Source organism: Scleropages formosus, chromosome 4, assembly GCF_900964775.1.
Source record: "Scleropages formosus chromosome 4, fSclFor1.1, whole genome shotgun sequence".
NCBI classification, from domain to species: Eukaryota; Metazoa; Chordata; class Actinopteri; order Osteoglossiformes; family Osteoglossidae; genus Scleropages; species Scleropages formosus.
Window position 1 is genome coordinate 31,350,531 of NC_041809.1, and position 26,086 is coordinate 31,376,616.

The window sequence follows — 26,086 nt, forward strand, 5'->3', positions numbered from 1 at the left end:
TTTAAACTGTTTAAGTAATTAGAAAACTTAGTTTCCAATGACTCTTAAAATGTAGCACTCAGTGTGACCCGTTAAATGAAACACTAAATCATTATGGGTAATGTTAAAAAGTATGACTTTATTTTAACCTAATTTCTTGCCATGCATAAAAAAGGCTACTGTAGAATATCTAGTCCACAGGGTCTTGCTAAATGGGCTTTGAAGTGGACAGAGCATTAATTGTATGTACACCTGCTGCATGTGACACCAAAGACAGAGGACTCAACCAAAATCAAGAATGATCCTTCACTTATTCAATCTGACAACTTTTTCTGAATTGTGAAAAATACAGTAAAAAGTTGCACAGCTGGTAATGTAGTGGTTAGCACTATTGCCTTTGGATCAAAAGGTCACAAATTTGATCCCCCCGCACGTTGTATTAATCTCCAGTACAGTTACCCAGCTGTATAAATGGGTAAATAATTGTAACCTTAAAATTGTCAGTCACTTTGGAGAAAAGCATCAGCTAAATAAGTGTAATGTAAATGCACAGTGTCATTTTCTATTCTAAATTCTGGTTTAAAGACAATAAGCTATATTTTTATAACTGGTGTAGTCGGTACAGCAGAAACTGACAAAAATAGTCAGGCTAAATCAACTTGGCAGCCCAAATGAGCCACAGTTGAGCCTCAGTCCAAAAAGTCCAAAGATGGGCTTCACCTTTGGGGTTTCCATGGAATAGTCGGTAAAAGCTCATGTCCCAAACATAAGCTGGCCTCTGCAGGCCAGACGGATTTGTATCTGAGTAGTGTCAGTAGCTAGCTCTGACGGACTTTCTATGTAATGGAATATAACTGGCAATTTTCCACCACAAAGGAGAGGGTTCAGGCCTTCTGTGCTATCGGGGCTGAGCTCTGTGCCAGAATGTCCTGATGGATCAATGTGCTTTAGATGTTTTACATATTTAAATTGCTTTTTCACATTTATGGTCAGAATTTTTTCATGGATATTGCATATTTGTAACCAAAGACTGCATGTTCTTCAGTCACAACTAAAATAGACAAAACATAATGGAGGTACAGTATTTCATATATGTGGCTGCCAAGCACTTAACTGTACTAAACAACAAGCTGTATGTTTTGCATAAAAGAATTGTACTTGGTTAAGGCATTCATTTGCTTTCTTCTGAACTGATCTCTTTTTGCCTCGGTTTACTTCAAAATGGCCCTCACAGTATGGACTGATAGTGTCTTACTCAGTACAGCAGTAGCTTTCAGCGCATATTACCAATCTCAGTTACTTTTCACCAGAGACCACCACACAGCTTCAGATTTGACACCACTTTCATCTCCTCGGAGATCCTATGCCCCCCAGAGCCCATCGGAATTGCCATCCCACCAGCGAGGCAGTGTAGGCGGTGGAGGGAGAGGAAACAGAAGCAGGGATGTGAGCCGGGCTACATGCTTGGCTACAGGCTAACCCATACAGACCAGCGCTTCCGAGCCTGTTCCTCGCCACCTCCAGGTTTACTACCAACAAGATGGACAAGCTCAGAAGTGGATCGGACAAGGGACTCCAGAAAAAGCAGAGGAGGAGGACTGTACATCTATGTGAACAACAGTTGGTGCAGTAGGCTATACATTTCTGCTGCTGTTGTTCTGAGGGCTGCCACACAAAATTTCATTGTATTACATACAACAACAAAAAAGTATGCATGCACACATTGTCTGAAACCGTTTGTCCCAAGTGGGGGGGTCACCCGGCAACACAGGGCGCAAGGCTGGAGGGGGGAGTCAACACACCCATGATGGGATGCCAATCCATCACAAGGCACCCCAAGTGAGACTTGAACCCCAGACCCACCAGAAAGCAGGCACAGGTCAAACCCACCATGCCACCACACCCCGACAATAAACTATTTCATCTCATTTTTTGACGGCAGTTCTCTGGAATGTCACACAAATTATCGGCTGTAGCTACAATAGAAAACAGAAAGATCCTAACCTTTGCATTAAAATTTAAACATATAGCATTATTAACAAAAATCAGTTAAAGGAGGATAAAAAAATATGATCTTCCTTATTCAGAGCTCACAAATATACGTGCATGTGGATATTTTGGCCTGGTAGCACTGCTGTGGAGATCAGAGCAAAGAAAAAGAAAATGCTGCTACCGCCTCTTTCAGACCTTGTGTAGTAACACTTTTGAATTTCTTTCATTGTCTGGATTTTACATTAGGTCTCCTTTTAGCAGTTTGTAGAAGGAATTTCTCTGGAATGATAGTCAGCAGATCATGTCAGTACATCCTAGAGGGCAATTAGGTTTCAAGAAGCACATAGTAAACAGCAACTTCTACATGGAGCACTGTGTAAAATGCAGGATTTTTACAGAAGTTAAAATGGGACATGTCTGGAGATTGCTCTCTCCGACATGTACCATCCATTTAATATCCAGGAGGTCCCTCTCTCCTTGTTATCATGCTTTATGTTTACTGCCTGTTTATCCATCGTCTAAATAATTCCACCCGCACAGTTGCATGGCCCTCTTCTGTCGCTCTTGTGTCACTCCAAACACAATCTTCTTCCAGGCAAGTTTTACAATGCAGAGTTTAAAAGGCTGATGTTCCAGCAGCAGCAGTTGGGCTGCTCAACCCCTCACTCACCCTTTCCACTTCTCAGTATTACCATGGGCTAACATGTTTCCTGCAGTTTACCTGTCGATGAAAGACGTATCATTGCTTCACTCGACAAATCTCAGAAAACTGACAAAGGTAGAAAAAGCTTCAAATATCTCAGCACCAAAAAATTAAATTCTTAAATTTTATTTAATTCTTGAACTTCTTTGAGCATGTTTGTGCTTAGTACCAGAAAAAACTCCGGATTTATGAAACTGTTATGATATCTGGGGTCTTGTGCTGAGCTGTCTAGATACTACTACACTGTGACACTTGGTCAGAAAAAAGAATGTCACATTATCTGTCACACTCCATTGTAATTTTGTGCAGAATTCATTTCCCTTATTTCCCCATTTCTGATAACTAATCTTTTTTTTTGAAAAACCAATCTGACAACTGGATGCCAAATTTCTGTTATTCCAGTTATTTTCTTCTTGCTTTTTGGTTTATAAGACCTGTGTGTTACTCCAGGTAACAATATCGGGTAAATTAATATGAATAAAGATATAAAGACACACATGCAACATTATAACATTGATAATCTGAAAAGTGCCATTACAGTATATGATTTTCACCTTTTTATTTGGCAATTTTTATTGCATTGGAGGAGTTACCTCGATGAGAGAGACAGCATAACGTTGAAAAAAAGAACTGTGAAATGAAGGCATGCTCCATCGATAACGGTATGTTAATATAAGACAATTATTAACAATGTAGCTATCTTGTTTAAAGTGGCCAAACATATTAGATTTCATCTCCTTGTTTTGAAAGTAGGACAAATAGCACCCGTTCTAATTTAATTCATGTTTAAGATATCTGCATAAGTCTGGACAGTAGGCTTTCGAACTGGTTTCACATCTAGCCAAAGTACTTGATCCATTTAGAGTATATCTCTGTATTAACATCTTGTATTAACAACGTTCACTATACAAATCTATGGTTGTAAATGCTTCACTACCTGCAGTCTTCTTTAAATTGGTCACTATTTTAGAATGGCACGACTTAACCTGCGAACTTCGGAGAGACCTATGGCTTTCTCAGAAAACTGCTGGAGGGTAAGGGCTTTGGGGTGGTATTACTTACTTTCTCTTAGTTTGCTGTTGAAGTTGACCTCACTCTCCTGCAGCAATCTGCGTGCAGACCTCTTGAGGCTGGGGGAATCCGCCTCTGCAAAGGAAAGAACACAGTGCAGGTCAAAAGTCTGACTTCTCAAAACGTACATTCACATATATTCACGTGCCATGCATTTAACAGGGAAACAATTACAACACTGTACGAATTTATAACAGAAAAAAAAGCAGAGTTCACTTATAGGCTATATGACACAGAGAGACATGAAAGTTGAGAGAAAATAACCCGTACAACGCTATGGCTAAGATGGTCTTGTAACGGTCATAATTCTGTAATACAGTATTAACAGAAGCTACAACACGAAATTCCAAGCCTATTATTAACTGCAAATCAAAAAAGAATCTTATACCACAAATCCATACAGTTTAACATTTTTCCATTACAATGTATCATAAATAGCATTTTGCTTACATGCTGCTTTCAATGATCTTGAATTCATTAACAAGGACAGTAAAGCTCTGACCTGAACATTTGCTGCTAGACACTTAAAATTAGCTTAAATTCTAACAATCATCTCTGTAGTTGACCATTGTGACAGGTTACTTATCTCTCTGTAGTTGTAAATATCTTTGTAGATCTTTGCACTGTGTAACTATATAAGGACAAAATAAACAGTGGATCCATACCAGATGTTCCATGCTCAGTGTCTTTATCAGTGATTAAAAAAAACATTGCCATCATGTACTAAGATCGGTATCCAGAGGGCCAAGGCAGTGTGCTATCGCCTCATCAGCAGACACTGGATCTGTCTGAAGGAACAGTATTAATGATCACCTGATTGAAACATTTTTTTTCACTGACAGTTGAGATCATACAGATGAGCTCAACATGGCCGGGACTGAGAAGTACAGCGATAAACAGATTCTTCTGTGTGGAATAAAGATGGCTATAATATGCAATAATATTATGTCTCAGCCTTCATGATCAGTATTTTGACTTTAATGATGATTAAATCCAAACAACAAATTTATTAACATGAAAAGCATTGCTATGCCTTGTTATCACGACAAAGGCAAATCTCTGAAAACTGTGAGCTTAAAATGTGTGTTTTACCTATGCACCAAACACAGAGAGCTTCACATGACACAATAATACTTTTCATACACCTTAGCAAAAGACTGACTGGAGTTAAATGCTGATATTACCAAAACGCTGATGGGAAATCATGATGCTCTTTGACAGCTGAAGAACACCTTAGAGACATTACGAAGACACAGTAAAAACAAGAAATACTAATGTACAGGTATCTGACGGTTTTCTGGCACCGCATTCAGAGAATAGGATGTGTGAGAGCTGACCAGTATCTGTAATTCTGTAAGAGCCATGCAGAACAGCCTTCAGGCTGATGTGGACGGCAAACACAGTTTCCAGTGACGTTCTGGAATATCCCATAAATGCTCAGTTGGGTTCAGACCTGAACTCTAGGGTGGTCATCGAATATAAACAAGATCCTTTTCATGCAGATCAAATCATGTGTGGGAGATCACATAAGCACATGAGGGCTACTATCATCCAAAAGCACACCACACGGGAGGACATGAATGCTACATAATGCGAGGATTACGCAGACACTCTCCCTGACCTTGCGTTCTGCAACTTATTTTTTTCACCACTTTCCCACCTTTTCCCCAAAACTTTCAAAAAAGTTACTTGTGTACGTTTACCCGCACTTTACGAGAAAATTAATTACATGAGTACTACAGAGGCTTCAAAGTGTTTCAGTTCTATAACATCAACAGTTCATACATTGCATTCTAGACAGGATGAATTTAGCAGACAGGTGGGTATTTTTTGTTGAAGCAATTTAGAGTAAGTACCTTGCTCAAGGGTACTACAGCCAGAGGTAAAATTTGAACCTGTAACCTTTGGGTCCAAAGACAGCAGCTCTAAGTACTGTGCTACCAGCTATCACTAAGCAGAGTCCCTTAGTGGCTCTGCTTTCATACATTTGTGGGCTTAAGTACGTACACACACACACACACCGTCTGAACCGCTTGTCCCATTCGGGGTCACAGGGAGCCGGAGCCTAACCCGGCAACACAGGGCGTAAAGCTGGAGGGGGAGGGGACACACCCAGGACGGGACACCAGTCCATCGCAAGGCACCCCAAGCGGGACTTGAACCCCCGACCCACCGGAGAGCAGGACTCGGTCCAACCCACTGCGCCATGGCACCCCCCTGCTGGGTTTAAGTAAACTAAACCAATTGAATAATTTTTCATTAATTAGTATATGTTTGTAGCAAGGTACTCAGAATACAGTACATTTGTTCAGACTGAAAGTAATCAAAATGATCAAAATTAAATAAAAAAAAAAGAAACACAGCTTTCTTTACAGTTACTTTCAAAGCATATTTCAGTTGTCCAGATTATGTAAAGCCACCATTTTCTACGTAGTCAATTACAGATTCCAGTCAAGATGTCTCTTCAGATTAATGAACTGACCCTATAGACATCTCCTACTACAAGATATGATGTCTGTATACAGGAAAGTAAAGGTAAATCTTCAGCATTCCATTACATTGACCTTATGATGCTAACAGGTAGACTTCATTTGAGTTATCTTATGAAGTACTATGTCATTATAAATATTTTGCATTTATACAAATGACGTGAAATAATGGATTTGGATACATATTTAGCTTACCTCAAGTATACAGAGTCTTGGAAAAATATTTACTCATGTGAAAAGTTTCCATATTTCTTGCTGACAGAGTTTACAACTAGAATACTTTCAAATTTAGTTTATATGTACAACATACAGAGTCTTCTGCATATGGCAAAAGCTGAAAAAAAGACTGTTGAACAGTTATGTAAAACAGAATAATGATAAAATTGTATTCAAACTCTTTCCCATGCCTCTGTATGTTCCTTTAGTCATAGGGATGTACAGTATATACAGTGAGAGTCATATATTCATACAGTGCACACAAAACATAAATACACATCAAGATTTGTACGCTGCCAATATATTCTTCTTTGATGCATAAACGAGACTGGAATGATTCCATAACCTGCGATGGCCTGGTGTCCCGTCCAGGGTGTGCTCCCCCACCCCCTCAGCCTTGCGCCCAATGTCTCCGGGATAGGCTCCAGCTCGCTGCGACCCCACTCGGGACAAGCAGTTATTGAAATGGGTTGGATGGTTGGTGATTCCATAACTGAAAAAACATGCCTTAAGTCTCAAAATGAGATGGAAATATAATACAAGCATAGAGAAAAAAATACTTTGTGGACAGAAAATGATGATATTTTAAGTTGTACAATAACCTAGTAAAAGTTCTAGCCTGCAGGAAAAACACACCTTCAAGACTACACCATTCCAGCTGTGATTCATGGCTCTTCTGGCATAATGTTATGAAATTGCTTCTTTTTAGTACGGACTAGAGCACCTGTCAGGGTTAGGGGTAAAGTAGATGGGCAAAAATACAGGGCAAATTTATAGGCAAGACTTCCTTGGGCCAGCAGAGAATGAAAAATTATATCAATATTTCACATTTCAGCAGCACAATGGCCTGTGAAACAACGCCTTATGCCACAGTAATGTTGATCAAAATGTGAAAAGTCCTTTATAATGTTAAAGAAAATCAGATTACTGTGCACTGGTGCACCCCACTATACTTGTGGGGACTGGAGCATCTGTGAGGAAAATACTCTGTGCTCCTCCATTCAGCAACCTCAGAGACCTGTACAAACAGATGGTTCAACAAGTGCTGAAGTGGGAGGCTAACTAGTTACAAATTCAAAATATTCATTGTATCTGTTCTTTACTCATCTGCATTTAGCCATCTTTCTGTGTATAGCAACAAGGTCCACCAGATGTGTTATAGTTAAATATTCATTTATTGTAAAAGGTATGAGGTTTATACCTTACATATTTGTATTTGGTATAAAGTTAATTCTTTTCAAGCCTGTAATATTTATCAAATGTGTATGTATTTATATTGTAAGTTTTAAACAAAGTCTGAGAACCAAGGCCAGAACAAGCACCAGAATAGAATTATAAACCAAATTGTAAGTGATGAAAGCCATACTTGATTTCCAGATATGCTCTGTACCAGCACACCAGCAGATGGATCTAATGCATCTCTGCGCAGCTGAGAGCCAAGCAGAGGGGAAATGGACTTCTTTGAAATCCCAACCTTTGTAAAGCACGTGCAACACTATGTACTTGTCCAGAAGCCTTTGTTGCTCATTGTAGATTTCCAGAACAGCCTTCAGATTCACATGCTTAGAGGACCACTACTGAGGACAACAATCTCACATTTATCTCATGTTCTGTAGAAGTTCTCTGAATGTCTGGTATCATATCATAAATTGTCAAAACTGTTATTTGTCTGTCCAGAAGACTGATGAGACTCTTATAATTTAGGAGCCAAAGCTGATTTCTATGAGGTGAGAGGCAGATCACAATGAGTTTTCCTGGAGTAAGAGGGTGCTGTTAAGGTCACTGGCCTGTAATCACTCTGCAGTGAGGTGGGGGTCTGTTTCGCAGGTGTGTCACAAATTTTTTCACTTTTCCACTCGCTCTCCTTTCATTTCCATATAAACATAGTAAGATATTTTGAACAAGAGCTGAGCTCCAGCACTTGAGAGCATCAGTTAATCTACCAGGAAGACAGGGCTACTGAAGAAAATAAAACACTATAAAACGCAGCCTTCAAAACACATCTGTATGAATATATACTTTACAGTTATGTCAATCAACGTGGGTGCGGCGGTGCAGTGGGTTTGGCCTGTGCCTGCTCTCTAGTGGGTCTGGGGTTCGTGTCCTGCTTGGGGTGCCCTGTGATGGACTGGCATCCCATCTGTATGTCCCCTCCACCTCCGACCTTGCGCCCTGTGTTGCCGGGTTAGGCTCCGGCTCGGCACGACCCGCTGAGGACAAGCAGTTTCAGTGTGTGTGTGTGTGTGTGAGAGAGAGTTAAGTCAATCAGATTCCCTGCAGGCAGTACTGTGACAGTAACACTAAAGAGTGTAAGAACCTTAGAGGTTTAACAATCACAACATAAATTTACTTAGCTGATTTGTCCCAGGTTACTTTCAGTGTTGGATAATCAACTTCAGAACTATTATCCATTTATAGAACAAGCCACAAGGTATTCTTGTATCAAATCAGCGGAGGCGCCTTAAGGTACTGTAGCAGTGGTGAGATTCGAACCAACAACCTCTTCAGATAGCAAGGCAGCAGGTGTAACGAGAACAGTACTTAACGGAGCAGGACTAAGCAATAGAGGAATCCGCAAATCCGTCATCGCTGCTCACGTAGTAGTGTGTGAAGGAGGAGGACACACTCACTGTGGAGGTGCAGGAGCCGAGCGAGGCAGATGCAGGAGAGGAGCGCCGCCGCCGCGCAGAGAAGCCGGGAGCGGAGCCGTAGCCGCCGGCGGATGCCGAGCCACTCGTTCATCCCGCCGCTCTTCTTGACTTGGCGTCCTTCGCTTCAGAACATGTCTGTTCCTCGGCGACACCTACCTAGCTGAGCTCCTCCACCACCTTTTTGACCACCTGAAGTGACGCCCCCCTCCGCTTCCCCAGGACCCGACTGCAAACTTTTGCTATTTATGCTCAGCAGCGGACTCGTCCTGACTCCTGCATCTCTTTGGCAGAGGGTCGCGCTCAGTCGCGAGACATGATATCTCTGCGCGAGGGCAACAAAATGGGAAAAAAAGCGGGAAAACGCGGGCGGGTGCGCGTTCGGACGGGTGCCTGCAGCCACGGGCGATAGCGGACGAGTGGGAGATACAGGGACATTTGACACAGTACTGCGAGCTTGTTATCTGCTCGTTCGTGCGAACCAACTCCCCCTCCCCTCGCATCCGTGTGTGTCTGTGGGCTTTTGTGGTTAAGGCACCGCCACGGGACGACTTCCGAACTGGACACGTCGCTGTCCCGACTTAGTGCCGCCCAATGTATTTACGCCGTTTCTCGTCACGTTTGAGAAAATCAAAATGCTCACTGCTTTTCTCCAGAATTGCCTCAGACTTTTTTTTTGAGTAAATATAGCTGAAAAACAGGCTTTGCAAAAAACACCTCTCCCAGGAGCACGTTGCCAGTCTTACCCACCCAGTCACCTAATTCAGATGCGCTAGCGAATAAACATTAATAAAAGTATAATATTGAGGATAAAACATTATAATCTTGACGGCTAATGCTTTTGAATGAATAGAAACTTTAGAAATGTAATTGGTGCGTAGGCTACGTTTTGTGTATTGTAATGCAACCGTCACTCTCTGCTGGACACCCGGTCTGGAAAGCACATGGCTTTTTAACATTAATTACTACAATGAAACAATAGCAACAGCATTATTTATAAAACAACGAGAAAGCACTTCTGAAAGCGGCTCGTGGGACCAGGAAGAGAGCACGTAAGCGAACGGAACGGTGTTTCTGCGCGCGCAACTTGTGCTCTTTCTCTGCACGCAAGCCGGATGTGTTCGGAAAAGTCCAGAACGTTTCAAGAACACACAGCGTTAATGTGTTTTGAAAGCACACACATTTACACTGTTATGTAGCTCCTCTCCCTATCTCTCTCTCTCTCTCTCTCTCTCTCTCGCACACACACACACACACACACACACACATACAGTGTGTTTACCCCAGTGAGCTCTGCTTACACTTCCCCCCTTGTCTGTGCTGATTCCTAGCTGTGCTCCAGACCCATATAAAGGCAAACAGCAGTGTCCTTCAGCCGTCACACCTTGTATAGGTGTCAGGACTGCGAGACGTAGAGCTCCGGCGTCCCTGTTGTTTAGCCAAGCCTTCCAGTGGACATATTCCAGAGGCCTGTTTGCGTGATGTTGTCTAGTTCTGTTCCCGGTTGCTCTTCTCACAAACGAGTCTCCAGGAGCATATATATTCGTTGTGGGTTTTATGCAAGCTCTCATTTTAAAAAGAGCAAAACAGCTTTCATATATAATGTTGCTTCCGTGTTTGAGGAGAGTGTAGGTGTTTGTCTGACCTGGACGTGCCTTTCTGCGCCAAAATAAGACGCAGCAACGCCAGCAGGTGTCTAAAAAGTGTAAGAATGCCGTGGCTGATGTGTCACCGTGCACCTTAATCTTAAAAGTTTCAGGATATTTGCGTTACAACCAGGCTTGTTCGTGACTTCGAGTCAATGTGCTATGGTGTGAATTCAGTGGCTTGTGGCAGCCATATTGATTCATGGTGGTACCATTTTGGTATGTTTGTACTCTTGCTTTTTCGACTGGCTTTCTGTCTCAACCTCCTCTCCTTATCCAGTTCTGATTGTTAGGACCAATTGCCATTGCTCATTGAAACAGAGGAAAATCTAAGATGACAGTCTTTGTGGTTCTCAAGACAGCTGTAATGCAAAGCTACAATGAGATATTTACATGGGGTGAGGTGGCCATCCATTAAGCAAGTGAAAACAGAGTGCGTCAGTATATTGCCCCCGAAGCTGATGGGCAACATCTTCACTCTTTTCAAATTTGACATGTCCCTCTGCATTCCCCTAACTTTACAAAGATGCCAAGTAGTTTGCCAAAGCTTGAATGGATAACAAGATTTTACTAAATATGGTTTATTGTAGTGTTATACATGTGAAATGTGCTGCCTGCACATTGCCTTCCCTTGTTCCATTAAAAGTTTTTAAATTATTCACGAAACAAGAATCAGGTACGGAAAACATAACTTATCTAGCCTTTTTCTACTTATGTAGCTTTTTGCCAGGCCTTTTACTAACTTAGTGCATGAGTGTTGGCTGCGATTGCCAGTTGGCTGGTGCTGATGGATGATCAATCAACTTTCCTGAAGAATTAATTACCGTATTCTATGTTTACATACATGATCTTCGTTGTTACAAACTTGCCATATTAAAATGTCATAAAAGTTCTTTTTAACAGGCTATGTGGGTCCAGCTCTGCCACATTGCTAGATCCTTGAGATGTATGTTTATCCCAACTTCCAAGTGTCTTGCACTTTCTGTTCTAACAGAATACACTGAATGTACTTGGACGTATAATCTAATAAGATTTGAACAAGACGCATCTTTTGGCTCTGTTCATGACGACTTGCGAGCTGATAAAATGAAATTACGTCAACACAGATTTTACAGGAACCCTGCACTTGAGTTCTCTTCAGGCTTTGAGGCAATTTAACAAGTAAACAGAATATTGTCTCATCAAGGAAATGTCATTTTCAGATGACGCTTAGTGTCACTTTCTGTGTCTTACCTGTGTAGTGAGTGAGAGGAACATTTGGCAGGAACTCAGTGATGCTACATTTTTCTTGGAGATGCTGACAATAAGTGTCTCTTTTTATGAATTTGCCTTGTTCTGCATTAATGAAAATGTCCATGCTGATGCTTTTATTCAGTGATTTCAGCGGATCACTATTTCTCATTCTTAATCACATAATCAGTTGAATATATTTACATAAGCATCTTAGACTACTGAGTACCTCCCTAAAGGGTACAACACCAGAGCTTCTCGCATTTGGTCTTGCAACCTTTTTAGATGTCTCACTGCACTGCCTGTTACTGTATGTATAGATTTAAATTTTTATGAAAATTAGTATAATCAATATCATTAGTGACTACTACAGCAGAACCAGAGAGTGGGGCCTGAAAAAGCAACTTTGGGTCACAAGTTCATGTCTTTAATTGTTATGATATTTTTAATTTTTCAAACACATCAAGAGGCAGAAAAGGGACTTGGTAGTTCAGACCAGGTTTTTATTGCCAGAAACCCTCCAGTTTACATGTACAACACTTGACCAATCGATAATTCTGGAGAGTAAATGAAGGAGAGAAAATAACAGGACAAACTCTCTGGTTGTTTGCATGATATTCCTTCTCCCTGATAATAGATACAGGTGCTCAGCTGTAGAGCCACTGGGATGTTGAGTGCATATGAACAAAAACACTGTGATTTGCAGAATGACATATCCACTCCACCAGTTAAATTACAAAGAGAAACACTGTACAAAGTAGCTTACCAAACATTCTTTACAGATTTACTGTAACTTTCTGAACATTCTTAACAGATTTATTGCACCTCTCCCTCATGTACTCAAGATATACGCAGACCCACCCACACACACACACACACACAAACTTTGTATGTCCTATACATACAGACAAACCTACAGAACCAGGTCAGAAAGACACTAAACAATAAACAGCCACACACACCTAAATAACACTAATGTGAGTTGCGGCTTGAAAACACACCAAATGTTTCCTGCTCTTCATGGGAGTACCATTTCCAGCTAGTTTGTTGTTCCACCTATTCATATAAACAAATGGACATTTCTCTTTTGCAACAATAAGCTGTGGCAATGCAGTCCTGTAGCTCACAGCGTGATGTACCCTTAACTCAAGTGCAGTGGAAATGACACAAATGCATGGAAAACAAACTGAAAACAAAATTAGCAAAATGTAAAAGTTAGCACCGGGTGCTGATCGCATCATTATCTGACCAGAGTTCAGCCCCTTGCAGTCCCCATTTATTGGGGTGGGTACGTGGGGCCGGTTTGTACATAATGGACTTGCTGGAAGGCCATAAGCAATATGAGGATGTATGATGATGTTACAGTAATGGTGTGAGAGAGTGCTACATGTCAGCTGGGCAAAGAGATCTTTCCATCCTCACGTGGTTACTGCTTGAACAAATTGGATTGCATGGCAAAGTTGTGAAAGTTATGTCTGGGTTTGGAGATGCAGAGTGTCAGGGTGCCAGTAAGGCCAGAACGAAAAAGGCCTTACGGAGGTTGGGCCTGAAGAACTGAAGAGGGAAAAACGGAAGACTCAGCATCCTAAAGAAAACCACACCTTCATCCACGTCAACTTTGTTTTCTACCATGACGAGCACCTATTCCAGCCGGAGCTGGATGACCGGGAACTAAATGAAAAAGATTAAAGTAATTACACCATCCACATTTATATAATACATTGCAATTATTTAGGCACAACATAGAAAAAGAAAATAAGTGTCAGTTTTTCACTTTACTATGATACCACTGTTTTCCATTTCTTTCAAGTTTCAAGGTTATTACCAGATAAGGTGCAGCTAGGGCCATAGTAAACCCTTGACAGTGAGAGATGACGAGCTTTATATGAATGGGGAAGGAGGGTGAGAGTAAAAACCTCCTTGAGCAAGGAGGATACTTCAGCTCACCCTCTCACATATTCAAAATTATGATTTAATGGTGTTTGTATTTCCTTCATAATGATAATGATATCTATTACAAGAAATTAAAGTACCAAAATGCAAATAATATAATTGAAATACTTTTCCTTATATCTTTTCCATTTTAGAAAAATTGTATCAGTACATACTGTACATACACACATTTACAGTGGGACTCTGTAAGGAAGTTGCTTGGTGCATTTTCGTGCTTCAACAACCTAAGACAACCTAAGTACCAACAGAGTACACACTCACACAAGAGATACTCTTGCACATGACCACTTTGATAATTGTATCCAACAGACTGCTGCTATTAAAAGAACATCAGAGTAAATATCTATTTAGGGGACATTTAATTCCATCAACATAAATATTCTATTCATGAATTTGCTCCCTAATACTTCAAGGAGCAAAGAGCAGCTCTGCTGTATATGTTCTCATATACTATATATGTATATATACTATATATACACATAAAGATATACAGTATATTTCAATTTTCATTTCATATATTGTAATCTGCTGGTACCAGGTAATCACAGTGACTCAAAAAAAATCATATTCAAAATTACCAGAGGAGAAAAAACATAAGTATTTACAACATATAGGTTCATTAACATCATGAAAACAGCCTTTATACTGTATTTGCTGACAGAAAGACACATACATGTCTGGGAGTCTGCCAGACTGTTTACTATTTATGATGTGGGTATAGTCACCAAACTTGCCGTTTTGTTTTCTGGGACTATGAAAGGGCTCTGGTGGGTGCCCCGTCTTTTCAGTGTTCCCTCTCTGAGGTAACAGAGAAATCACTTGTCTTTTGACCCAGAAGAAATAAACAGACAAATGTGAGCTTCTACACAGCTCAGTGACACACCATTCTTCTGTTTGCACTCTTATCCAGAGATGGCACTGCTGAGGGGAAAAAACATCCCAAAATTCTGCACTTCCAAAAGCTGGTTAGCAGAGGTCATACAGCATGCAAGAGCCTGGCTGCCAGCATTAAAAGTCATCCACTTAAAGCTGAATTTCCATTTCAGCCAGCTGCTAAGAACCCTACCACATGGGACACATGTAGGTTATCTTCCTTTACATATGCTGAACTCTCAGTAAATGAGGTATCAAACATCGTTTTAACATTTGGCTCAGTTGTATAATGTTGAATAGTTCTGTAAAAGTCACTTCATTTTCTGTTCCAAAGAGAAGGAGCATTGCTTCTTTTCCATTTCCCCTGGAATTCATCCTCCATGGATTTTAAAATGTGGACAGTTAGCAAAGAACCCTTTGTTAGTATTAGCAAGACGGTGGAATCAGAGTAAAAACTGGCACAACATTCTTGTAAGCTTTTCCTTTTCATTGTTAAGCCTCAAGAATTCTGTTCATGTGGGGTGACTTTTTTTAAAATAATCATTGGCATTATTTGATTACAGTGGCACAGTAGTGAAGTGGGTACTGCTGTCACCCAACAGTGGCTGAGCTGTTTCGAGCACAGGTTCAAATTTACATTTACGTGTATTTATTTAACAGACGCATTTCTCACTCAGTTGGTGGTGGAGCTTACTTGTTCTCCTGTGGCAGCACTCGAGGTTCCTCTGGGTGTTCTGGTTACCTCTCATAGGCCACAGATATGCAGTTCAGTTGAATTGGTCATAAAAAATTGCCTGTGTCTACTTGTGTGGCTAGCCTGTGATGGACTGGTGTCCTGTCCATGGTGCACCTGCAGGATAGACTCTGGACCACTGTAATCAGAACAAAGGGGTAGCGAAAGTGAGTGAGTGATTATTTGTCTAGTTCAAATTCTGATAGCGATCAAAAAATTTTGAATTAATAACCATCATTGTTCAGGAGAAGATTTTGCTGCTTATTAAAATTAATGAGATTTGGAATGCCCTGGAACTTTTTAATGCTAAGAAATCACTGCTAGTGACACAAGTGGAAATGCCAGCCAGCAGGAGGAGCACTTTCTCTATTACTCACACACTCATTAGGGATCATGGCTTGTTCAGGGGAGGGCTGTGGTGGCCCGGAGCCTATCCGAGAAGCATAGGATGCTAGGCTCAGTAGGGTACATCCCAGAAAGGACAGCAGTCCATCACAGGACAGCCACAAACAAACACAGTCACACAGTACAAATTTTTGAAGAGTTCCCCATCCATGTGAAGCATATGTCTTTGAACTGTGGAGGAAAAAAGCAGGGCACCCAGAGGAAAACCACAGTACCATGGGGACACAGACCTATCGGCACTGAACTTATGTCTATTATACATAGCCCAGGTTCTGTTAGGCACCAACGCTACCCACTTTACTACTGTGTTGCCTGCTTTTCCTATTACTGTTGCTACAAACTGCTTAAGCTTTATTAATTGTAAAAGACTTTTTCCCCTTTTCACTTTTGTGGGAAATGTTTGCACACCTAAGCGAACACAGAACAATATCTGTGAGCAAATACATGTACGTACATGACATACAGGCATGTCATAATGTTTCCAAGGAAACAGCACAGGGCATGCAGCCCAAACCAAGAGGGATCCAGTCAATTTTTTTGCTGAACCATAAAAAATGCTAAGATATGCTGTCACACTCCTGGTGTCAAAGACAGACTACTACCCACATTTGTAAAGATGCGCACAAGACAAACAGAGAAAATCTCAAAGAATGCCTAGAGCAACCAATCGCAAATGAGTGTAATTACATTGTTTGTCCAATATGATTTGCCTTGGGAGAGAGCTTTTACCTAAAGTCAGCAAAAGATCCTGTTCAACTCAGATTGCATAGAGCAGAATGGGCTTCCCTTGATATGGTGTCACCAAGGAAATCATGTCCAGATGTGGTTCTATTGCTAGCACAGTGAGATATGGGGTGTGGGTTGGATCTGTAGGAACTGATATTACAAATCTATACACTATAAATTAATTTGATGTACATTTCAAAGTGGCCACCAAACATATTGCTTCCCATGAATAAATGCAGTTTTTCACCATTTAAATAAGAGCTCCAGACTCTGCAGTTGCTATCGAGTCCGACTTGCTGATAGTATAACACACAAACAATGCAGCTGCATGGAACAGTGTGTGCTCAACCTTGGGCAGCGGATGGATGAGGAGCTAAAATACAGAAGCAGAGACGATCCATTTCTGAAGGAGAGTAGACATGCATACCATGTGGACCAGCGCAGTGCTGACCACACGAATATTTTTGCATGGGGACAGCAGCCTTCAGGAACACGTGGACAGGGGGTTTGCATGTGGGGCTGACAGAGGAGCAGCCGATGGAAGGTGGGGTGGGGTGGTCCGGAGGGACTAGCAGGGCTTGTTGACGCTGCACAGCAGCTCTGTGACCTTGATGAGACGGGCCACCGTGCTCTGGGACTCCTCCTGCAGCCGCTGGTTGTTCTGCCGGAGGCTCTGCACCTCTGCCTGCAGCACCGCCTTGTCCTCTTTTTCCTGGTGGGGGATGGGAGAACAGGATTCAGTGGTCAGAGGGGAGGTGAAGTGGGAGGTGGGAGGAGGTTCAATAGTACATTTATGTCCCCCTCCAAACGTACGCATACACAAGTGCAACAAAACACACTTTCCAGAAAGACATGGACATCTCTTTTTTCACTGGCCTCGCTGAACTCTCACGCAGCCCTCAAGCTGCTCGTGCACTCATTCACTCCATCAGCATTGTGCTATACCACAAATGGAGAGATAAAGAAATTACAAGGACATCAATCAGCTGATCAACAATACTTTACAGACAAATACATTGTGCTTTTGGAAATGCCCAAGAACTGAAATTCACATGCCCATTAAATTGAAATATGCGACCATAACCTGTACATGTAAAGAAGACAAACTGCATTTAGTTCTAAACACTTGACAATAGTAGCACAGTACCAATGACTCAAACAAAAATGATCAGATTTGCAGGAGAACAATATCCTATTTATTGTATGTGTGTGTGTATATTATATACTGTATATATATATGTATATACATACATACACAGCACCAACAGAAACAAGAAAAACACAGAGTTATGATTCAGAGGTGACATAAACACCGAACTTTGGTAAATTTATTGCATTTGTTTTAGACATGTTTCATATTTTCATTGGTGGAGTGTGTCCTTGTAAGTACCTACTACTGATGTCACCAGTTCGTACACAAATTAGTGCTTAATCAACTCCTCAGAATCTAGATTACTACAGCTTTATAAACATGTCAAAGAACTTTTTCTTTTTTTTCTTTTTTTGAAGAGTTTCATCAAATGAAAATTTTGATTCCATCATAAAAATGAACACACTCTAAATTATGCAATACATGGCTACAAGTCTGGGAACAAGTCTGACTGCAAATAGGCAATACGACCTACATAAACAAGGGAACATGTAAATGAACTGTCTACTAATAGCTAGGCTGGATACTGAAGCATTTATGAAGGAATTCAGTTCTGTCCTCACTGCTCTATGTGTTCATCTTATCTTTGAGTCCACTGAAAGACCATTGCACAACACACCAAGCTCACACTGAAAGCCTGAGATGGAAGGTAAAATTAACCCTACAACGCAGAGAAAATTAATAATCATATTTGACGGTTCACTTATTTTCGATTTGAAGTGACACAGTCTGCTGCCTTGGGTCCTTCTGTAGTTGCTAGGCATAGCAGAACAGAGGCTGGTTTCTTGCTTTTCTAAATTGACCATAATGAGCTCATGTTATATGCAGGCACATGTAATTTAAAAAGGCCCTGTGGCTCATTACATGTTATTGAAAACAAATTTTGACTGAACTATCTATCACATGACACTTCCTTTGCTTGTTGGCAGGTCATATCCAGAATATAAGAATATGTCTGTCTCCATCACCAAGTCTCTGATATGGCTTCTTTCACAAATGGCCAATAATCCAGACTGATTTTCTTTAACGTTAGCTGGCCATCACCACCCTGACTTATCAGACATCTGCTGATATGGCTTATCATTGCTTCAGGATAGTAATGGTTGCTAAAGAAAACCCATTAATGATATTAATTCTGTTTGCATTTAACATGACATTTACATTTCTGTAATAAAAACCTCACAAAGAACATTCTCTACCATCACTGGCCACTTAATGCTGAGATCTACTGCCAGGGGCCACTTAATTTTGAGAGGCTCCCATAAACCATTTCCACAGCAATTCTGTTCAGTGTGCGCAAACGAATGTCACAGGTTCTGTCTGTTAGCCCTGCCTATCGACGCACATTTCTTTCCTCCCTCTGCTCTTCACGGCTGTCTATCTGAAAGGGGACAGACAGCCATTTGGTGAGAGTAGAAATGGGTTGCGAAAGGGCTCAGTCTTGGTGTTGTGGTTACCTATGCTGGAAACCATTACCTTCTGAAGGTCATCTTGAAGCCTCTTTAACATGGCTTCCAGCTGAGAAACTTTCTCTTCCAGGTGCCCAGGAGAATCACTGCCGGGTAAAGATAGAGACAGAGAAGGAGAGATCCCACAGCACTGAGTCAATGGAAATATGGAAAAATAAACAGCAATAAGAAACTACTGATGTTAGATTGTGAAAAGTGTGTTGCCCTGGGTTCCACGTGAGCCCTGCTCTTTAAGTTCTAAACACTCACCTTTCTCTGATATCCCTCAGCTTGGCTTCCATCTGTCCTGGAACGCTGGAGCTGTCCATTGGACTTGGTCCATCTGCTTTACGGTCTGAAACAGTGCTTTTATTTACACTACGACCTCAGTGTGTTGCAATTGCTGGAGGTCATTTCATGTACTGCATGGTTTACTTTTCAAAAAGGGGCAACACAAGTCTCCCCAGCAATATAAACTTGAGAAACTACAAGAACACAAGTTATTTATGAACAATTGTTCTATTTAAAAGAAAAAAAAGTTGGGTTATACTTTAGTACACAATTTTGGATGATTGCATCTTTTTTTGTTTTCTTTATCAGCTAATATTTCAGTTTTGTCTCAGAAGTTTTGGCTGTCTGTTTCTGCCTACTTCGCATCATTTCCCCTTGTTTTTTACTTTTTATTGAATTTCACTGAGGTTTATATTGTTTTAACAAGAAGCATACATTTAATAAATTAAAGGTGCATTGGTGCATTATCTATGACGGCAGAGCATGAACACAATACAAGAAATGTAAAGTATTAAGGGATGAAGGGTTCTGCTAACTCAAGCAGTTTTAATTGAGGACAGCAGTAGCACACCCTTGTCAAATATATTTAATAATTCCACCAGTTCTGCTAAAATGGAATTTGTTCATGACATTCTCCATTGTTTTGTGTGACCGGGAGCTAAAAGTCTATTACATATCCGCTCATCTCTATTCCCCAGAGTCTAATTTGTAAACAATACCAGCTTGCTCCAGTTCTGCACTGGTAAAACTGTTCTCCATGGTAGCATTCAGCATCATCTTACTGACGCTGATGCTGTCAGCCAGCCCATAACATTACAAAATCCACAAAATGTTTATTACGATGACATATTTGTTGGGCATATGTCACATAGGAACAGCTGCGCACACGTAAAAAAATCCACCTCATATCAAAACTTGACATAAAAATCTATTTGCTTGGACACAGTGAATCCCTCCCCATTGCTGTAATCAATCTAGTAATCTTTACCATCTCGTGACAGGGCCTCCAGGATACTTCGACAGGCTGCTGCCAGATCGGCAATTGACTGCCACTCTTTCTCAGAAGACTGGCTTGTTTCTGACAGGACTGAAAGAGAACATAAGCATGTCATTATGTTCCTTTTCTGTTGGTTTTACTGTCTTAGCACATGTAACACAATGTACTGAATGTACTGAATATGTACAGAGCATCACCACCAGAGGCCACTGCGTTAAACATTAAACACACAGGCTGTCGTCTGTAGCTGGGAATGCAGCCCATTTTTAATCCCAATTTTTTGAACCTTAAGACTGTGGATACTTGCCGCCACAACAGGTTAAGTATATGAAGTGATTAAGTACTGGATACTTACAGGCTGCCAAATGAAGTCCTATGAGAGGCTCTGAGGTTGTAGTCTTGAGACAGACAGTTAACCAGAACCGATCATGTGAATTATTCCACTGTTTGGGGGAGTGAGTGTGGGGGGAAAGGGGGGGCAAGGGGTTAAACTGCAAGATATGTAAATGAAGTGGCCATACAGTAGAACAGACTGATTTGGAACAGTAAGGGAGCAGATGGCTGAAAACGGCTCCTGGTTTTTGGGGCAGTCTAAAACCCTCCCCCCATATGTCCCTCCTTCACTCTTAAACTGGTGCAAGGAGGTAAAGGGGTTGGGGTGGTACAGACAAACACTGGCTTTTGTGATAGAGGGAGAGCTCACAAAAGGGAGAACGACGGCTATGGATTTTTAATATTCCTTTAATATTATGATTTTTGGGGGGGTGCGGTGGCGCAGTGGGTTGGACCACAGTCCTGCTCTCCAGTGGGTCTGGGGTTCAAGTCCCGCTTGGGGTGCCTTGCGACGGACTGGCGTCCCGTCCTGGGTGTGTCCTCTCCCCCTCCAGCTTTACGCCCTGTGTTGCCGGGTAGGCTCCGGTTCCCCGTGACCCCGTATGGGACAAGCGGTTCTGAAAATGTGTGTGTGTGTATTATGATTTTAGGGGGGCGCGGTGGTGCAGTGGGTTGGACCGGGTCCTGCTCTCTGGTGGGTCTGGGGTTCGAGTCCCGCTTGGGGTGCCTTGCGGCGGACTGGCGTCCCGTCCTGGGTGTGTCCCCTCCCCCTCCGGCCTTACACCCTGTGTTGCCCGGTAGGCTCCTGTTCCCCGCGACCCCGTATGGGACGAGCGGTTCTGAAAATGTGTGTGTGTGTGTGTGTGTGTTATGATTTTAAGAGAAAAGGGATTTTATACAAAACTGACTCAAATTCTCATTTCTATTTGGTCTTTAGAAAAGGTTCAGTTTGAAGGCCATTTACTGAGGACCTTTAAAAAAATATATATATATTTAGTGATTTAGTTTGTTTCTGAAAGAAATTCTAAATGTCTGCAGTTATTTCTGCTGCTTTTACGATTCTATCATATGGTTATATTAATGATACTTATAAAGTCATCCTTTTTGCTCATTTATAAAGTTGGTCATTTTACTGGAGAAGCTCAAAGATAAGTGCCTTTCTCAGGGGTACAGCAGGCCGCCTCTTGGGACTAGAATCACAACTTTCAGCTTACTACCTCTTTCCTTAATTAACCACCGGCTAAGCTACTATTAACTGTAGTTCTACATGTGTCCAGGCTGTGTGTGGGGCAGGGCTACATGTAACTATCAGTGTGTGGTAAACAATGCATTCACGTACTCTTGGTGATGGAGTTGTGGAGGCTGAGGGCACGCGAGTTGTGGTCAGCTCTCTCCGGACCTCCGAGTGGTGCTGAAGGCTGGGAGGGAATGCTTCCCGAAGGCTGATCCTCGCTCCCCTCTCCACTGTGCACCTCCATAGACTGCAAGCAAAGGAAAAGACGCTGCTTTTTCCTTGCTTTTCATTTTAATGCTCATTTAATACATGCATTACGACACGGAAAAGGATCCAGCCATCAGTTTAATGGTATCAGATTTAGAGGTGAAGAAGCTGGACTTGTAACTGAGGTTTCAGTAAATGTCCAGCTGTAAATGATGTGTAATGGGTAATTTCACGTGTAATATAATACACACTGGAAAAGGCTAACCAAAAGCCACAGAAATAGAGGGTAAGTGGAGTGGAGTCAGACCTGTTTCTGTAGCTCCTCACCATCTGGAGGGACCTTGGGCTTGGCTGCCAGGATAAGATCGGGCGTATCATTGCGTAGCTCTGTTGCCTTCCCACAGACATGGTCGTCGGCCATCCCACCAGTACCCTCGTATAGGTGTCTGACAGAGAGATGATGACACAGATGAGGGCAAGACAGCTTCGGTTGAGGAAGTCACGCATTTTGACAGTGAGAACCCCAAAAAGGACAATGGTCAAGAAATGTAGAGGAAAGATCAAGGGCATTGCATTTGGGTCAATGCATTCGCACAGGAATCTCTTCGGTTTTATTGCAGCAGATTTGACATCAACTAGAAAACTCAACACAAAACTACCTAGATCCTCATGTGGATGCTGCATAGGATAAGGAGGTTGCAAGTCAGCATTAGCTGTGAATAGCTGTATAAAGCCTGTATCGGCACAGGCCTCATTGCCACTTTTCTTCAGTTCAATTAAATTTCCTTCAGTTACATAGCAACATTCCCACCAAGGTTTGCTTAATGCACTTAACATTAGATCAAGTGGAAGGCAGAGAGTCATAGTACTATATGTAAGACATTGCATTAGTAACCATCACAGATGAATACATCCACCATTTACTGGGGGGAAAAAAATCATAAAGCTGGTTCAAAATATTTAAAAAAAAAAAAACTACTAGGGGATTAAGTTACCTGTCAGGGGAGTCCTGGCAGGGCATTGGCCTCTCAAGGGAGCAGCTGCGTGTCAGCATGGAGACGCTGATTTCGGTGGATGTAGTTGGGGTGCTGTCCTGAAGGGAGCTTGCTCGTAGGAGGGGTAAACTTGGTGGGGAAAGAAGGGAGCTCTCTGTGACTTCTAACTGTTGGATGTCCCCACCTTTGGCTGGCACAGAGTCCTCAGCTCTGATTTGCTCTCCCTCTTCTTGCTCCTCTTCACCCTCCTTCTCATCCAACACCCAGGCCTCTCCAGTTGGCTCCTCCCCTGCCTTGCGCTCTGCATCCTGGATGGCTTTTTGGTACAGCTCAGAAAAGCTCCTATACCCAAGAGAAAAATCATCAGGATGGTCCTTCAGCATCGACAGGATCATTTTATATTACTGGCTTTTATACAATGAGATGGTAACTGACAATCATCTCTCTGCCTTGCCTGTCTTGAAAAAATTTTACATAATATATTATAATGGGGTATTTCAATGTCACCTCACAGAATGTGGGTTTAATACCCACTCAGTCTGTATGGATTTCATGTCTGCGTGGGTTTCCTCTGGGTGCTCAGGTTTCCTCCCACAGTCCAAAGACATGCAGTTCAGGTGAACTGATGACTTTAAGTTGCCGTTAAGGGCACGAGTGTGTGGGTGTGTGGCTATGTGCTACCTTGCAGTAGACTGGCAAGTAGACTGTCTAGGGTGTACCCCCCCAGCCTTGTGCCCAATGCTTCCGGGATAGCCTCCGGATTACCGCAATCCTGATCAGGACAAGTGGTTACTGAAAATGGATCAATGGATGGATAAAGTAAATGCATCTTTCAATAAACAATTAAAATAATTGCATATAAAGGTATGCAAAATAGTAACTGAGCATTTCCAAAACCTGAAATATAGAAATTTTCACTTGCATAGAAAAATGAATGAGAAATGTTAGCTTTGAGGAATGATAATTTCCATATTTGAACTCAAAATCTATTATATAAAAATATCCTAAAGATGCATTATGAGCACTTCCATAGGAACTACACAAAGTACAATACTTTGCCAAGTGGCATTTAAAAATATTTTACGGAAAAGACATTAAAAAAAACTCCATTTTGAATTACGAACACTAGTCAAGAACAAGGCAGTGCAGCCCTGCTGTTTTGTTCGAGGTTCACAATATTGTGGATCTGTCATTCATACTTTGAATTATGAGATTCTGTCAGGAATAAGTTTCTGTAGTGAATGTCTATTAAATGCAGCTTTGATAAAAACTGAATTTTGATGACCCCTCCCCCAAGCTCCCTCACCTGCGGGGTTTGCCATTTTCATCTGGGGGGATCACTGTCAGCTGGATTTTGTGGGCAGAGCGCAGCAGGTTCGTCCTTGCCTCTAAATCAAGGGACACCAGAGGCTGGCCGCACAGCCGCACCACCCGTGCCCCCAGCTGGAGCCCACCACTGTCAGCATAGCCAAACCGCTGAAGCTCCGTCACAAAGCCCTCCTCGCTCAGCAAGAAGCCAGGTTGTCCAGCACTGTCACGCATAGGGCTCACCTCCTTAGCCTCGCAGCCCCGGGTCACCAACTGCAGACATGTGCATTTGGACAACGGTGACGCAACAACAGGGAGCAGATCATTGACTCACAAACAATAAGCTTTACCATTTAAGTTTCATTCCCCGAGTGCATTATGTTAAGGAGCAACAGGTAGCTTTGTGATTAGAATGGCTCCCTTGCAACTGAAAGACTCAGGTTTGAATCCCACCTCATGCTGCAGTACCCATAAACAAGGTATTTACTGTGAACTGCTCCAGTAAAAAATGGCACAGCTGCATAAATGCATAAATAATAACTTAAACAACACTACCAGTCACTCTAGAGAAAAGTGTCAGACAAAGAAGACACAATGACAAAGAATTATGATAAGAACGGTGATGATTTTTCCGCACCTCAAGCCTCTGCACCACCTCCCGGATGTCCTCCGCCTGGTTTTCGGGCACGCTGACAGACACAGAGTCCCCCCTCTCATAGAAGATGTCCAGGCATGCTATGCCCTTCGGCCCACCCTCCGTCACGGCTTTCCAGCCAATCACATCTCGACAGCAGCAATTGAACACAACTCTGCGGCTGCATCGTTCTATCAGTACCACCGATTCGGCCGACACGCCCAACAAGCAGGGCAAGCTGTGCCCTGAAGCTCCGCTCTCCGTCGCTGTCACTGCCCACACGAGTGCCCCAGCACTGTGTAGCTCTGCCCCCTTAGCCCCCTTAAGCTTATCCTTGCGCTTGCTGCCCAGAGAAAGCAGAGGAAACTTGGTGGATGAGTCAATTGGAGTGGTGGTGACATAATTCTCTGCCAAGTCCTTCAGGTACTCCTGCCGTGTGCGGGTGGCCATGGAGCGGAACTTCTCGGACTTCTCCGCTGCATTCTCTGCGTTGACGGCCTTGGCCAGCAGGAAGTCCCGGAAGGCTGGTGAGCGGGGGAAATGTGCCCCCTTTGGGAACAATGGTCCAAATAGCGGGATGTCCTTGGAACGTGTCACGGCCACTCTGAGGCACGACATGTGCAAGATGGAGAAAGGGAAGGGGAAACGGACATACTGAGGATGCTCGTTGAATGCATATAATATATTTGTTGAACCTAAGAGTGATGTTGGTTGCAAGAACTCCCCTAAATTGAAAAAAAAACTTAACTGTAAAGCTGTAAACTTCCCAAGCTAAACATTTAGGAAATCCTCAAGTCAACCTGGTATCTACTAATGCCACATAAG

General features: G+C 42.2%; 1 protein-coding gene across 4 annotated transcripts in view; it reads right to left on the bottom strand.

Annotated features, from left to right (window-relative positions):
- Nucleotides 1-14,433: 14,433 nt before the first annotated feature.
- sipa1 (signal-induced proliferation-associated 1) overlaps nt 14,434-26,086 on the bottom strand; it is a 40,168-nt gene continuing 28,515 nt past the window's right edge. For 2 of the 4 annotated variants that reach the window (XM_018752137.2, XM_018752138.2), the window contains 9 exons: nt 25,265-25,865; nt 24,626-24,900; nt 23,320-23,661; nt 22,632-22,770; nt 22,223-22,364; nt 20,542-20,640; nt 19,533-19,617; nt 19,291-19,369; nt 14,434-17,376 (listed from right to left, as the gene is read on the bottom strand). In XM_018752137.2, the coding sequence (XP_018607653.1) occupies nt 17,233-17,376; nt 19,291-19,369; nt 19,533-19,617; nt 20,542-20,640; nt 22,223-22,364; nt 22,632-22,770; nt 23,320-23,661; nt 24,626-24,900; nt 25,265-25,865 (1,906 nt within the window). In that variant the 3' untranslated portion in view covers nt 14,434-17,232. Of the gene's footprint in view, nt 17,604-19,290; nt 19,370-19,532; nt 19,618-20,541; nt 20,641-22,222; nt 22,365-22,631; nt 22,771-23,319; nt 23,662-24,625; nt 24,901-25,264; nt 25,866-26,086 lie in introns of all 4 variants that reach the window. The other 2 variants (XM_018752141.2, XM_018752139.2) reach the window with 2 other exon arrangements.